Source organism: Amphiura filiformis, chromosome 12 (genome assembly GCF_039555335.1).
Source record: "Amphiura filiformis chromosome 12, Afil_fr2py, whole genome shotgun sequence".
NCBI lineage: Eukaryota > Metazoa > Echinodermata > Ophiuroidea > Amphilepidida > Amphiuridae > Amphiura > Amphiura filiformis.
The window spans coordinates 4,691,283-4,705,701 of record NC_092639.1 but is presented as its reverse complement, the minus strand read 5'-3'; the positions used below and the strand labels follow the sequence as shown (position 1 = coordinate 4,705,701).

The window sequence follows — 14,419 nt, the reverse complement described above, 5'->3', positions numbered from 1 at the left end:
AAAAAATCCCTCTGAAGATAGCCATCGCCCAAGGTGGTCGAAACTGTCAGCACAGCAGGTCAGTAAAATATAATTGGATTTGACAAGATTAAATTTATAGTATGAGTTTCTACAAACCCAATGAACCTCTTCAAAAAGTTACACATCATTTCAAAGTTTATGATCCAGAGATTATGAATCTGCACATAACTCAAAATAAAAATGCGCAACTTTCTTCTGATTTTGTGGGAACAGGATTTTGATGATTGTGTACATTTTCTGCACTTCAAGATCTATCTATCAAGTGGTATAAATCACTTGTTCAGTTCAGTTCAATTTATTTCAATACAGCTTTTGAGAGGCTCATAATACATATCAATTCTTTTTTTAAACAAAATACATTGTTGGTATTGCATATTACATATAGATGTTCATTGTACATGACTGTGTTTAACAGATACACCTGCATTTAACAATTATAATACTTTTGAGCTTTGAAAGCAAAGTGAACATACCGTATTTCATCAAATAGTCGCCCCCCTCAAATAAACGCCTCCACCACTTTTTTCAACCAAGATGTTTCAAAAATGCTGATATTTCCATGCTATCTAGTGTAGTAAGCTTACCAAGTTGCCCACATGGTCGATAATAGCGTCAATAATTGGCGAAAATCAAAGTGAACCAGAAGTCAGTGTTTCTAGTTCATATTTCGTCATTTTAGCGTGAGTTTTAAGTTTACCTAATGATTTTAACGGGAATTATCATTCTAAAATAGACCTTGAATAAACGCCCCCCCTTGGGGAAATGTAACGCCCCCGGGGGCGTTTATTTGACAAAATATGGTATTGCTCTACAAGTGAAACATGATCCACATCAATGTGCACTCCTGGGATGCGTTTCAATGCGATATCCTCTTGTGCATGCCAATGGCATTGTGTTCTGAGTGCCATACACATACCTGCACCCCATCGCATGATACACGCACTGTAACGCACTAACAAGAAACACACTCACTATATGGGATATTTCCTAGATGCGAATCCAAATGCAGTGTAACACTTTCTATTATGGATGCGCACCCAGGGAGATCGCATGTATACATCACATTAACCCCCTGAGCACTACCTGCCGATCTAACATTGCTTCTGCTTGGTCAATTACATGATATCTTCAGTGGCGTAGATTTCTTTTTTGACATGGGGGGGATGGTGTTGAAAAAAATTCTTGAAGAATAGTGAATCCAGCACCTTTTGGCGACAGAATAAGTTGATGTTACAAATGCGCGTGAAGCGCGCGAAAAAATTTACTATTTTGAAGCTTAACTAATGAAATATGGTGCAAAATTGGAATAAATGCGCGCGAAGCGCGCGAAAATTTGCACTTTTGGGGCTAAAATGGGCAAATATGAGGTTAATTTGGTCAGAAACCTATATTCAGGCGTCAACATTGGGGGGGATGATTGTATGGAGCATCCCCCCTGGCAAAATATTGGGGGGGATAAATCCCCCCATCCCCCCCGGGATCTACGCCTATGGATATCATCATTTTAATCACCAATCAGAATGGAGCTTTGCAAACAATTCACCCGAATTTTTTGCATGGTGAAATTATTCTAACAATGTTGCCGATTGGTCGAATTGATAATGAAAACTTCTTTTTGGCCAATCGGCAGGTAGTTCTCATGGGGTTAATGTGGATCCCGTTCTTGTGTGGAGTACGTCAAACCCAGGTGTTTCAGTTCCTTACCCCACAAAAGGAAATTTCACACCCCAAGCCAATCAATCAGTGGCATACTGGGAACAATTTTCAAGGGGACGGGCAAAGTTGACATATCATCTCACTGACCTACTACCAAAATAACATTATAGGGCTTCCATAGGGGGTGTATGGATTTCAACTGGAACAGCACAATGTAGACAACATCACTGACAACATTTGCAGAGCAACTAGAGGATATGCAATATCCAATAATTACATCATCAGTATCGAAACAGAGGATGGTGGAAAATTCCATTCCTTGATCATCAGAAAACCTACTGTGATAGTGTTTGCTTATAGGAAACAGACACACAGAAATACATATTAGTCATTCTCCTCTCACCACCACCTTCACCACAGATTAGGTCTCATATGTACATTGCTAGACAGAGGTGAAAAGATCATCACCGCTGAAAACGATAAGATCACAGATGAAAATCAAATCAAGAAAGTGTTAGTAGGGTGCAGCTACCCTGATTGGACTATATAAATAGTAAAAATGTACAGAGCAAATAAGGTAACAAATAAACTAAACAGAAAAGACAAGGCAAATGAGATACAAGCAAATGTTGTAATTGCTTACATAGCAGGCATCTTGGAAAAGATCAGCCATTTTATGAAAAGTCACAACATTTCTAGGTACTGATGAAGCCCATCAAAAAGATGCTTGTTTAGAAAAAAAGAACTATGAATTGCGTTTACAAAATCCTGTGCAAAAATTGCCCCCAAACAAACATACATCTTTGAGACTAAAAAAAGTTTGGCATTTGCATGAGTGAGCACAACAGAGAAAGTTAGCCAGCATAAATACACCTGCTCCAAAAGAACAAAATCATTTACGGAAAAAGAAAAAAAAAATCACCAATTAATGATCATGTGTCAAGAAAAAAACACATACATGTATGCAATAGAAAAACACCACATACATGTATGTAATATACTAGGAGAGTTCATCAATTCTAAACAAAGAAGAAAGTCGCAGAGCAAGATGGGCCACAGAATCAATATGGATTTGCAAGAGAGGAGATCATGAACAGAGACGAGGACACATACATTCTTTCTAAATCAAATCTTGGATCCTCTATTCAAGACAGCAGACAGGAATGCGTAGGTACAACTTCAGGTTTATCAAAGTTAACATCATCAAATTTCCAATGAGGAGACATTCTTTCTAAGTCAAATCTTTGTTCCTCTATTCAAGACAGAAGGCTGGAGTACCACTTCTGGTAAAACCAAAACATTCGGTCCAGGTTCCCGCTCAAATGCAGATGGATCAATAACATCATCAATGCTTTTTGAAAGCCAGAAGTTTTCTGGTGAAACTGTCTGCAGAAAACTTTTTAAGTTTTTTATTTGGTCTTGACAAATTAACTCTAAATTAGCTATTTACATAACTTGGCATTCCACAGTTAAGTTGGAGTGATACATGTTAAAGCACTGCATAACTAAACAGTGTTATTTGTGACACTATTAACACTAACAACATAGCATGCACAATTAATATGATCACTGATATGTAACACACCTGCATTCTTACTTCCATGATTATCTGTACATTACAGAGAGAATACAAGCTTAGTGAACTCTTGACCTTCATGTTGAACGGTTCCCTGAAAATGCAGCTTCTTACAACTAGTAAGAAACTGTGACTTATAGTAGTCACTGCGACACACATAGATGTTAGGCACAAACATGACCGTCAAATTTGAAACATACTTCTTATTTCTCAGTAATGCTTCAACACCCTTGGCATGACGGATACCTCTCACTACCTCATCAGGAAAATTGCTGTTTTGTCCCTGTAAGCGTAATATTTTTAATTTAGGCATATTCTTGACTTGAGTTGTTGAGCAACGGTACAGAGTCCATCTGACCACAGTTCATTGCAACATAAATCAAGTGAGATCAAATGCTTGAAACTGGACAATGGCAATAGAGCAACATCCTCATCTGTCAGATCAGCACTACTCAAGTGAAAGTCTCTCAGATTCTTCAGGAATGTCAGCTTTTCTGACAACTTAGCAATACCTTTGCCAAACTTGTTTCCTCCTAAGGATAGCTTTCTCAAGTTTAGTAAACATTCAAAGGGTAAGAAAGGAACAGAAGCACTTGTCAACTTGGTCTTATGTAAGAGCAGGGCTTTCAGCTTCTTAAGATGCTTCAGACCCTGGCTCAATTCCTTCATGGAATCCCCTATAGTATTGCCACACAGATCAAGCTCTGTCAAGTTCTGAACAAACTTCAATGCTGGACCAAACACTTTGAAGTCTTGTTCTTCAATGCAAGGATCTTCCTTGTTATAAACATGGCGAAGGTTCAAACACTGCAAGCCAGATAGATACTTGACAGCTCCCACAAAGCTCTGAATGCTACCATCCAACATCCTACTATGCTGCAAGGAGAGTTTAACAAGTGGTACCTTTCTACCTGAATCCGACAACATATCAAATATTTTCTTGCAATTTATGCTCATTTCATCTAACACCAAAACCTTCAATCTACTGGATTTAACAGTGCTTACAACTGCATCAACTAGGTTCTCCTCTGGATCCTTCTTTTTGCCATCATAAAATCCCACTATCTCCAAGGTAGTAAGACATTTCTGCTGCAAAATGAAATCAGCCATTGCCTGGGGGAGAAAACAAAATGATCGGCAAACTAACTTGTTCAACAAGGTGCTGGCTTTGGAACTATCAGCCATGTTTTGAAAGAAACAAGAATAGTCATGCCCGATGTTACCATCAATAACCAGTGTTTTCAAATTTGACATACATGTTATTGCCAATATCAATGCTGGGATTTTCTGCAGATCTTTCCAATAGCCTGACTCAGCTACAATGACGACCTCTGTCACCAATTCAAACCACGTCACTCTTTCAGGTTCTGATTTTGCTTTTTCAGAAAAACTTTTCAGAACAGCCCACAGCTCACCCAATACTTCATGGCAAGTTGGTGCAATTTCCAACTTGGAAACTAATGGTTTCATCAAAGAATGAAGCTGCTCTGATTTATCTGTGCTGATGTCATGATCAACTTCAAAGAGCAAAAACAATGGTAATCTACAAGGATCTAGCTCCCTGGAAAAATTACCAAGAAAGCATTCCTCTTCAGTTGACTTTTTAATATAATCCCTGAGTGAACGGGACATATCTACTACGCAAGGTATAATCAATTCAGCTGCTCTCAAACTTGCTCCACAGCAAAACCTCAGTATCATTTCATTATCTTCCAAATCATCAATTTGTTCCTGATATGAGAGGAATAGCGGTTCATCCAATCCTGCTAGGCTAGCCCAGTAATAAGCAGCAGACATCTCTTGCAAGGTTTTGTGTATGAATGTCACATAGATCTCCGGGTTCAATTTGGAGCGTTTCCTCTCCTTTGTAACCAACCCTACCTCACATGCATCATTCAAGGTATCATGATCAAAATCATTTACTGTGAAAAGAAGTTTGTTTACCAACAAACCATCCAAAGCAACCTTGCCTATCTTCAATAAAAGACTATCTACACGTTTCCTGATACTTCGGACATCAATTTCCCCATCACTATCTACACTGCATCGATTTTTGGCAACATGCATGACTGCTTCATAGTATAATTTGGTTAAAATCAATGATAGATCCTTGTTGTCCTCCCACAGGAAACAAACCATGGTCAAAATCATTGGATAACGACAAATTTGACGCAAATGCTCAGATGTTGATATATAGGTTACTAATGATGCTGCACTTTTTGTCCCTTTTTTTTTTTTTTATGGGGTTCAATTATTTCTGTATTGTGCAAAGGCTGGATAATTCCTCTCTGCCTATTGAACCAGTTAACAAACTCTACAGGAACATGGAAGAATTGACACACATATCTGAACATGCTAGCTTTAGGTAATCCAAGGACATCCACACAAGTGTAGTGTGTCTTGTATTTCCTGGTGACTTCAGAAACTTTGTGCGGTCTTGTTGTCATAATGACAAAGCTACTAGAAAGAACACCTTTGAAATCATTGCAACCAGCTGGAAATGATGAAGGTATTTCATCATATCCATCTAACAAAAACAACACAGATTCAGCCTGACATTCTATATACTTCTCTAGACCTTTCCTGGAAACTTTGGGAAGAAGCTGATCTTGTATCACATCAAAGAGATCAGCTCCTGAAGGAACTTCTTTCAAGTCAATGGCAAACACCAACTGAAACTGGGCATAGACTGATTGCGGATCTTCATTTTTGGCCCAATCATATGCTATTTTTGAAATCAGTGTAGATTTTCCACACCCTGGGTTCCCCCTTACAAGAATATGCTTCATAATCTGCTCTTGGTTATCTTTTACACTAAGAATATCACAGTAAGATTGAAGGTTTCTAGGTGGTACCCTACTAGTCTTGATTTGTTGTTCACAGAGTTCCATATCTACAAAGATATCTTCTATACTTGCACACTCTTCTTCTGGCATTCCTGGAATTAACTGGACTTGACTTCTTGTCTGTTTGTATACCGAAATCAACTGCCTTTTTACAGCTTGAACATCAAACTGGTCTTCATCTGCAAATAGGAAAAAATTAAAACAATTTAACATTAAAAGTAGGTAATGGTGAATCCAACTACGAGGACACAAAACATGTGAATGATCAATAAATGATACAAGAGGATACCATGAATATGCGAATAACTGAAAGAAAAGAGCAAGGTATACTTAATGTGGGGAAACAAGTGATACCCATATGGTATGCAGAGGGGGGCAAGAAACATAGAAATGTAGGCACAGAAGTAGGTTAAGTTTGATAGCCAAAATGACCAATTCCAAAGCTGACAGACGTGTTAACCTGCAAAAACAACAGAAACCAACCAGAATACAAATAATAGAAGATTTCTTGTAGCAGATTAGTCTTGCAAAGCACATAACAATAACAATACAATCAAAGTTCTGCTATCATTGACCAATGTTAATGGATTCCAGCACAAAATATACATGCATGCATTTGGACATCTTTTCCATAGCATTATCCAACTAAATAGAGCAAATAAACATCCCGCTTCACATTTCCACATAAAACCTTGAAATAAACCATGTACTAATGTAGATAGAATCTTATTATTTGGTTGGAGTCGTCTGCTAATAGCAGCTTCTGCTATCTTGGTAATTTCGTCCTCAAGGTCTTGGTTCCGATCTTCTATGAACTGTTTACGATTGGTATGGCCTTCTTCTACTATCTTCTTGAGTTCTTTGAGGTATTGTGTGATTTTGAAATGAGATACAAAATAGAAATTTGTTGTTGAAGTGCTTCTGCTGCTGTTGCATTACCTTCCTTTACCATGTCTACTGCCAGCTTCAAGTCTATAGAATGCTGTAGATGTTTGGTTTGTTTTTGAAGTTTTTCTGCTCCCTTTGTCCTAAGCAGTCAGCTTGGTGTCTTGGATTATCGATACAACACTGCAAATCTGTGTTTTTGCAATCCATCGATATCTGTGACTGTATGCATTGCTCTTCCAACTGCCACATCTGATTTTTGCATCTGAAATTGCTTCATATCTTCATATTTATGCAAATCTAGATTCAGCACTCTGGTAGCACTCAACTCTGACAGTCAGCTCAGACCTGATATGCACTGTGATCTATATATCACATTAGCTTTGGTAACATGTATTATTCTGTAGATGCCATATTTTCTTATGATATATTGGTCACAGGAAAAAAGTTTCAGAAACCCTGCCCTACAATAGTTACTTACTTTCACTAGCCAACTTTGCAATTCCTTCCTCTACCATCTGCTTGATGTCTTGGGTGTGTTCTTCAAAACGATGTTGCATATCTTCTATTTGTTGCTGAAGTGCTTCTCCCCTTGTATTTCCTTCCTCTATCAACAGCTTCAGGTCTTGGATGTTTTCTGCTATACAATGCTGCAGATCACTGGTTTGTTGTTGAAGTGCTTCCGCTATATCTGAATTACCCACCTCTATCATTATCTTAAGTCTTTGATGTGTTGTTGAATTGTCTGTTCAAGTTCCTGTTGAAGCGCTTGTTTCAATCCATCTGTTAGAGGACGCATGGCTCTTCTTATCCTTTCATCTGTCACATCTGATTTGTGTATCTGTGTGTTCAATATTGTAACAGAAAGTAAAAATAAGTTAAAAAGCCCATTCAGTGATCCCAGCAAAAGTGTACACAAATTAAAAATTGTGTATAAATTACTTTTAACTAGAATTAAGCGGTTCGTAATTAAGGTGGCACACAAAGGTGTGTAAACAACAAAGGTTTGTAAATACAAATAATATGCAATATGTTAATAAGCTCATTAATATTCATAAATATGCAAATAACATGACACAAAACTATAGAGCACATCAGGCCACTATCACAATTCAATTCAATATATATGCTTCATCATCCCAAGTCAATATCTGCAAATGTAATTTTTATAGTACATTTTAGAGGCCAAAACTAGGCGGCTATCAATGGGTGTAACATATCTGACATTTTGTTAAAACCAAAGAGATTTTTTTTTGTAAAAACTAAAAGATATTATAGATTTTGAGTGCGAGTGTCATTCATGGAGGGCAAAATGGTATACCGTATCCGTTCAATTATCAACCCAGAGCGCTTAACAAATTCATTTTAGGTGGGCGCTTATTTTTTACATTGTTTACATAATTGCATGTTCATTGCACCAGGAATTTGTTGGGGTGGGGGCAATATGGGGGAAGTGAAATATGGTGGGAAATCACAAAATTTGATTAAAAGTTCACATTTTTTGCCAAAATTAGGTTCATTTTCAGTGATTTTTGTTCTAACAGAAGTAGAGGGATTGCATATGCATCCCATGCCCCTGAAAGCAAGTTATTTTGAAAGCTCCCTCCACCAGTTCCAAGCACATGGAATTAAAAAAAAAGAAAAAGAAAAAAAAAGTTATTTTGAAAGCAAAAATTCTGACTAATCAAAAATAAAATCTCCCATTTGATCTGATACAGAGTTCACATTATTTTCTTTCACCTACTTTTTAAAAAAAAATAAAAAAATGCTTGATATACAGAGGTTCTCTCATCAAATATTTGAATTGATATTTCATACCACATAGCTATAGGATTTCTTCAGAAAGTGAGGTGGAGTGGAAAAATGCTTCTCTTGAAAACCTGACGCAAATGCATATAAGATGTTCTTGCACTGAAATGGTGATATATCCCTAGTGAAACTAGCCCGAGCTCTGAAGCTGCAGGGAATACCAACTTGAAAATTTCTTTCAAATAGAGTAATTACCTTGTTCACCAGAGTCAAAATGGTGCCTTTTTGCAAACATGGATATCGGCTCTCCAGATTGGTAACCAAGTCTTTGATGTCGTCAAAATATATGTTCATCTGAACATCAGGGACTTGCATCTTGTCTTTCAATTTCATGTGAGACAGATCATTCCGGATGTTAACTACCTAAAAATTACAAACAAACAACTTCACATTAATTCAAAAATAGGATGCAAGAATGGTTAGTTTTTTAACTTCTTGAATAATCTATGGTTATTCAAAAACTACAGCTGTTTTTCATCTTATTCTGTTCACCAGAAGTTCTTTAAATAATATTTTACTCATTCAATCTATTCCAATTTTTAGTGATGTGTACGATGGGTTAGATCCAAAAGTCTTGTCTCTCACCAAAAGACCCCATATTTTTTACATTTTTCTATCACCAAATGTTCATTACTGCAACCCTCAAATAAAATTAACCAAACAAACAGCAGAAAATATTTCATGTTTTGCACGTAATTTTAAAGTAATTTATTTTATGATCCACATTCATTTAGAGTAACCTGTTTTTGTACAGGTGCTATATTATAATGTAGACAGATTTTAGAACAGGCGGTTCAAATTTGTGAATATACCAACAAAAACATCAGTGCACCGACAAGGGTTCTTGTCAATCATGTCACGGGAGTGACTCCCCTTTAGTAGCCTTCATTGACATAACGGCCAACATTTCAGAATTACTTTACTGGTACACACTTCCCCAGGACCGTCAAGTACCAATGACAAGTGATGTAGATAGGCCAGACTGTAGCCCCCCCCCTTCACTCACACAATGCCTTAACCAGTAATATTGTCATTTGAGGCTCATTAATCCACTATTATGCACATCTAGGAAGCAAATATAATGCTTTATAATGTCAATTCTGTTCCCCATTTCAGACAAATGGTTGAGGTCTAATACTATAACATATTCACAAAGCTACAAAGCTCTAGGATATGATATGGAATAAGTTGTATTTATGCCTACCTTCTGTATTTTGTCCACACAAGTCTGATCACCATGGTGATATGGCTTGAACCATAACATCATCTTCAGGATTCCTCCAACATCAAAATCATCAAAACTTGAACACTTCTGACCATGTAATTTGAACACAAACCCTTTGGCAACCTCCACAGGATCCTTATGCAGCAAATGATGCATCAAGATTCTGCCACTCAACATCTTTACCTGTAGGATAACGCTCTGCCTTAACAGCATCTCCCCAGTCAATGCAGCTTTGACAAGCTCTAGATTTTTGAGGACTCTTATTTGGTGTGCATGTTTTTAACTTCTGACATGATGATGGTAATTTCTTTTGTTTGTTTTTATGCCATTGTTCAACACAATCCTGAATGGACGGTAGGCTCCATTCACTAAATGCTTGAACTGCTTCATGGATCTTTACATAGTTGGTAGTATCACCCATATTGATTTGACATTAAGCCCAATGCGGCAGCTTACTGATCAACCTGTTAAAAAACAAAAAATAAACAAATTAATTCTTTGGTTCACTTATATTGGACTAGAGGTACTTCAAAATTTGTTCTGATATTAATCATAACTGAAAATATTTTAAATCTTTTAGTTTTGGGTTGGAATTTTCAACATTTTGAGGGAGGTAGGGAGGGAAGGAGTCTGCCCTCTAACGAACGAAAGCACTTTTGTTTACAGGTTGTCATCAAACTTTTGAAATGTTCCCTTGAACAACTATTTGGTCAATAGTTTTTGACATGAAGAGTAGGGGCATACCAAGGGCACTGAGCCAAGGGGGAAAGTCCAAATCTTCCCCCTCACCATGCTACTAAAATGACTTTACCGGGACAAAAATTTGCTAATGTGGTTCCAAATTAGGCCAATTGAGGCCTAAAACCAGGGCAATGAAAGATGCACATTACCAGTGGCGTAGCTAGGGGGACAAAGGAGGTCATGTGCCCTGTGCGTCATCTTAGAGGGGATGCCTAATCAACCAATTCAGCTCCTTCTAGATCGATTCTGTGCCCCCTCCAAGTGGTGAAAGTTAAAATTTGCAGGCGTTTCACAAGCATTTCAAAATAAATAAGTCATTTGAAATATTGTTTTTTAAGACCAAAATTCAACTTGATTATAACCAAATTAGTGGTATTTGTGTTACGTTAGTTTTCATGCGCAATTGTTTCAGGAATGGGGGGGGGCAGGTACCATTCTGTATCCTGACCCCCTTGCACCACAACCCCTTGCTACGTCACTGCACATTACAACTTTCGGTCAATTTTGTCCTGGTATTTTGAGCCAGTGAGCCAACTTCCTGCCCCCGGTCAGTACACCTCTGATGAAGAGGCACTTTTCAAAGTTCAGCAGATGCTTTGCAGAAAGATCGGTGATGGTACCATAAGAATGAGTTGAAACAGATGATGAGATGAGTTGGTAAGATGAGCGCATGTTCCTGGTGGATGGTTTGTAGATCTGTCAGATAGTCAGAGTCAGAAGCAAGTCCATGTAAACATTTATAAGTTACACACACCAACATTATTGGGGATCACCCCCAGTTCCGGAGCCACTGCTATATACATGAGTCTTCTTGCATTATGTCCTTGTTTTAGTGTAGAAAGCATTAAATTGGATTTCCAACACCATTATTATGTATTGGAGCCATTATTCACTGAATTAACAGTTCATTATGTGTGAATCCAATGCAGTCATTAACAAATTAATGCTGTACCACAGGTTGAATATTTGTCCCGGGTGGGGGCTCTCCCATTGTGGCCTGTACACCATCCGCGATAATCAACTTTTTAAAAGCACCCAAAACAAGGATTTAACCCTTCGCTAAAACGACATCCTAAACAGGTAACACACAGCTGTTTTCACACCCTAAACAGGGATTTTATTCCTTTCATCAAATTTCATTTCCGCATATTAGCAATTGCAATTACGCTACCCTTTTTTTTCATTTTTTCATGTTTTTGACACCCTATCCACGAAAAACTACCCTTTTTACGCATTTTTCGGATGGTGTACAGGCCACAATGGGAGTGACCCCCCGGATATTTGTAGCTATTTGTATGTCTGTACATGTACATATATGCTTCAAAAACCATGTACTGCAAATCTCGCAGTTTATTCTCATCATGCAAACTATGTCCAGGCATGTCTCCTGTATGAATCTTCATTCAACATTTGACAATGTGATTTTAATGATCCACTATGATCAGAGAACATTGCACCCGGGACATTACATTTCTGAAAAGATTATCCAACGAGTAGTGCTCCCACCAGTGGAAGGAATCTTTGTATGTTCATGTCCATGTCTATCCCTCTAGTTCAATTCAGAGCAAGTTTCTCCTCTTGAAAACTTGTCCTTTCTTCTCATTTCAGATCAGGTTAGTAATTTACTTATATCATCATTGCTGTTCCATCTCACAAAACCATTAACAATGGCATCAGATATAATACAGGTCCTTCTAGTTCATTTCACAGCAAGTTTCTTTTCTTAAAAACATGCCCTTTCTTCTCATTTTAAAGTTATTCTGGTTAATTTACAAAAGTGTTGGTCTTCTTTTGTGGTATGAATTGTTGCATGGCATCACAAAAAGTGTTGGTGACATTCTCTCATGAATGAAGTTTCTGGGCATGCAGTCTCTTATGAGAAGACTATTCCATGGAGCTGCTGCAAGATGGTTTCTCAATATATACCAATCAACTTTATTGCACAGTCAAACTTGCCTTGGTGGAGTCACACCAGATACACTGTACTGGTTTTGCGTGTTAATTTTGTTAATGTTTTGACAAGTATAATGAGTGATCTGATGTTCCAATATTGTGATCAATGGTAGCTGGTGTGGAAGAGGTAGGAGCATTGGGGATGAGGTTCAGGCAGTTAATGCCACACTGATGGGTAGCCCCTGATTTGGTTGAGATTATATATATGTGCAGCAGAAATCAAAAGCAGCCCTGCCTTCTTCTACCAGGCACTGTCGATGATGACAATTGAAGTCTCCAGCCAGAATGCTGATGTTGGTTCTTGGAGGTGAGATGATCTAGATGTCTATTAACCACCAATCAAGTACCTTGTTGGTCACTTTGTTTGGAGGACATGAGACAAGTGATAAAAGCATCATCAGCTCAAGCTCTGCTTACTTGATCCAGGCTGTGTTCTCTGGCAATTGGCAAGCTATTCTTGTGATACACCAAGCATCCGCTCTACCCACTGTTGTCACATCCATCTTTCTATATGCTAAAGAAACCATCCAGAGAGATGGTAGTTTCAGTTTATTTTTCACCATAAAATACATTAGGACCATCTTCAGAAGAATCAAGGACTGGGTGGATTACTACAACTCCTAGCTTCCAGTTGCCCTTTACTAGATCTGATCGAGTCCTCTTATGTTGGTGACAGTGTTCGAAATAAGCACTTATCCTCTTGTCCTCTTGTCCAAAAATCACTGGGGACAACCATATTGAGATATGTACTTATCCTCTGGACAACCACTATATTTTACCTCTTAAATATGACACATTTTGGGGACAACCAAAATGTTTTGAGGACAAGCAGAATTTATGCTTTAGTTGTCCTCGGGACAACCTCCATATTTTCCTTATTTCGGACACTGGTTGGTGAGCCACACATTCTAATTTGTTAGTCGATAATCAGGAGCATGTTTGGTCATATTCGTTTTGTCTTTCATCTGTCCATTTCCTACATGACAAGAATGCAGAATAATTAATTATTGGGTGAGACAACCCCATGTATGGAGAAAGCACCCATAGCAAAATCCAAACGTTAAACATCCAGTACAACAAAAGAAGTATATGTGACATGATCAAGGGGAATGAGTCACATGTCGACCCTGGTCAAAAATGAGTTTTACACATGTGACACGATCAAGGGAAATGAGTCGGATGTCGCTAATATTGATTTTGAGATATTGGCAAAGAAAGTGTTCAAATTCTTTTGTTTTCTATTGTTTTCAGCGATTTATAAATTGATGTAACTTCAGAAAGAAAAGTCGTATCAACATGGGGTTTTCAGTTTCTGAAAGCTCTAAATGTCCTCTTTAGAAACATGTGTAAAACTCATTTTCGACCTGGGCCGACATGTGACTCATTCCCCTTGATCATGTCACATATGTTTCTAAAGAAGACATTTAGAGCTTTCAGAAATTATAAACTGCATGTTGATACAACTTTTCCTTGCGAAGTTATGTCAATTTATCAATCGCGGAAAACAATATAGAACAAAAGAATTTTAAGACTTTCTTTGCCAATATCTCAAAATCAATATTAGCGACATCCGACTCACTTCCCTTGATCGTGTCACATATATAGCCACTCGCTTCAAAGTGAGACACAAGGAATCTGCTTCCCGGCAACAGTTCTGTGACAGTAACTACCTTTCTGATATCTGTAACTAAAACAAACTGTACATTT

General features: G+C 37.8%; 1 protein-coding gene across 1 annotated transcript; it reads right to left on the bottom strand.

Moving 5' to 3' along the window:
* Positions 1–3,553: 3,553 nt before the first annotated feature.
* Positions 3,554–7,697, bottom strand: LOC140165568 (NLR family CARD domain-containing protein 4-like). The gene is made up of 3 exons (XM_072188855.1): positions 7,466–7,697; positions 5,572–6,278; positions 3,554–5,431 (listed from the first exon to the last, which is right to left on the bottom strand). The coding sequence occupies exons 1-3, from the start codon at positions 7,695–7,697 to the stop codon at positions 3,554–3,556; spliced, it is 2,817 nt and encodes a 938-aa protein (XP_072044956.1).
* Between the last annotated feature and the right edge of the window lie 6,722 nt (positions 7,698–14,419).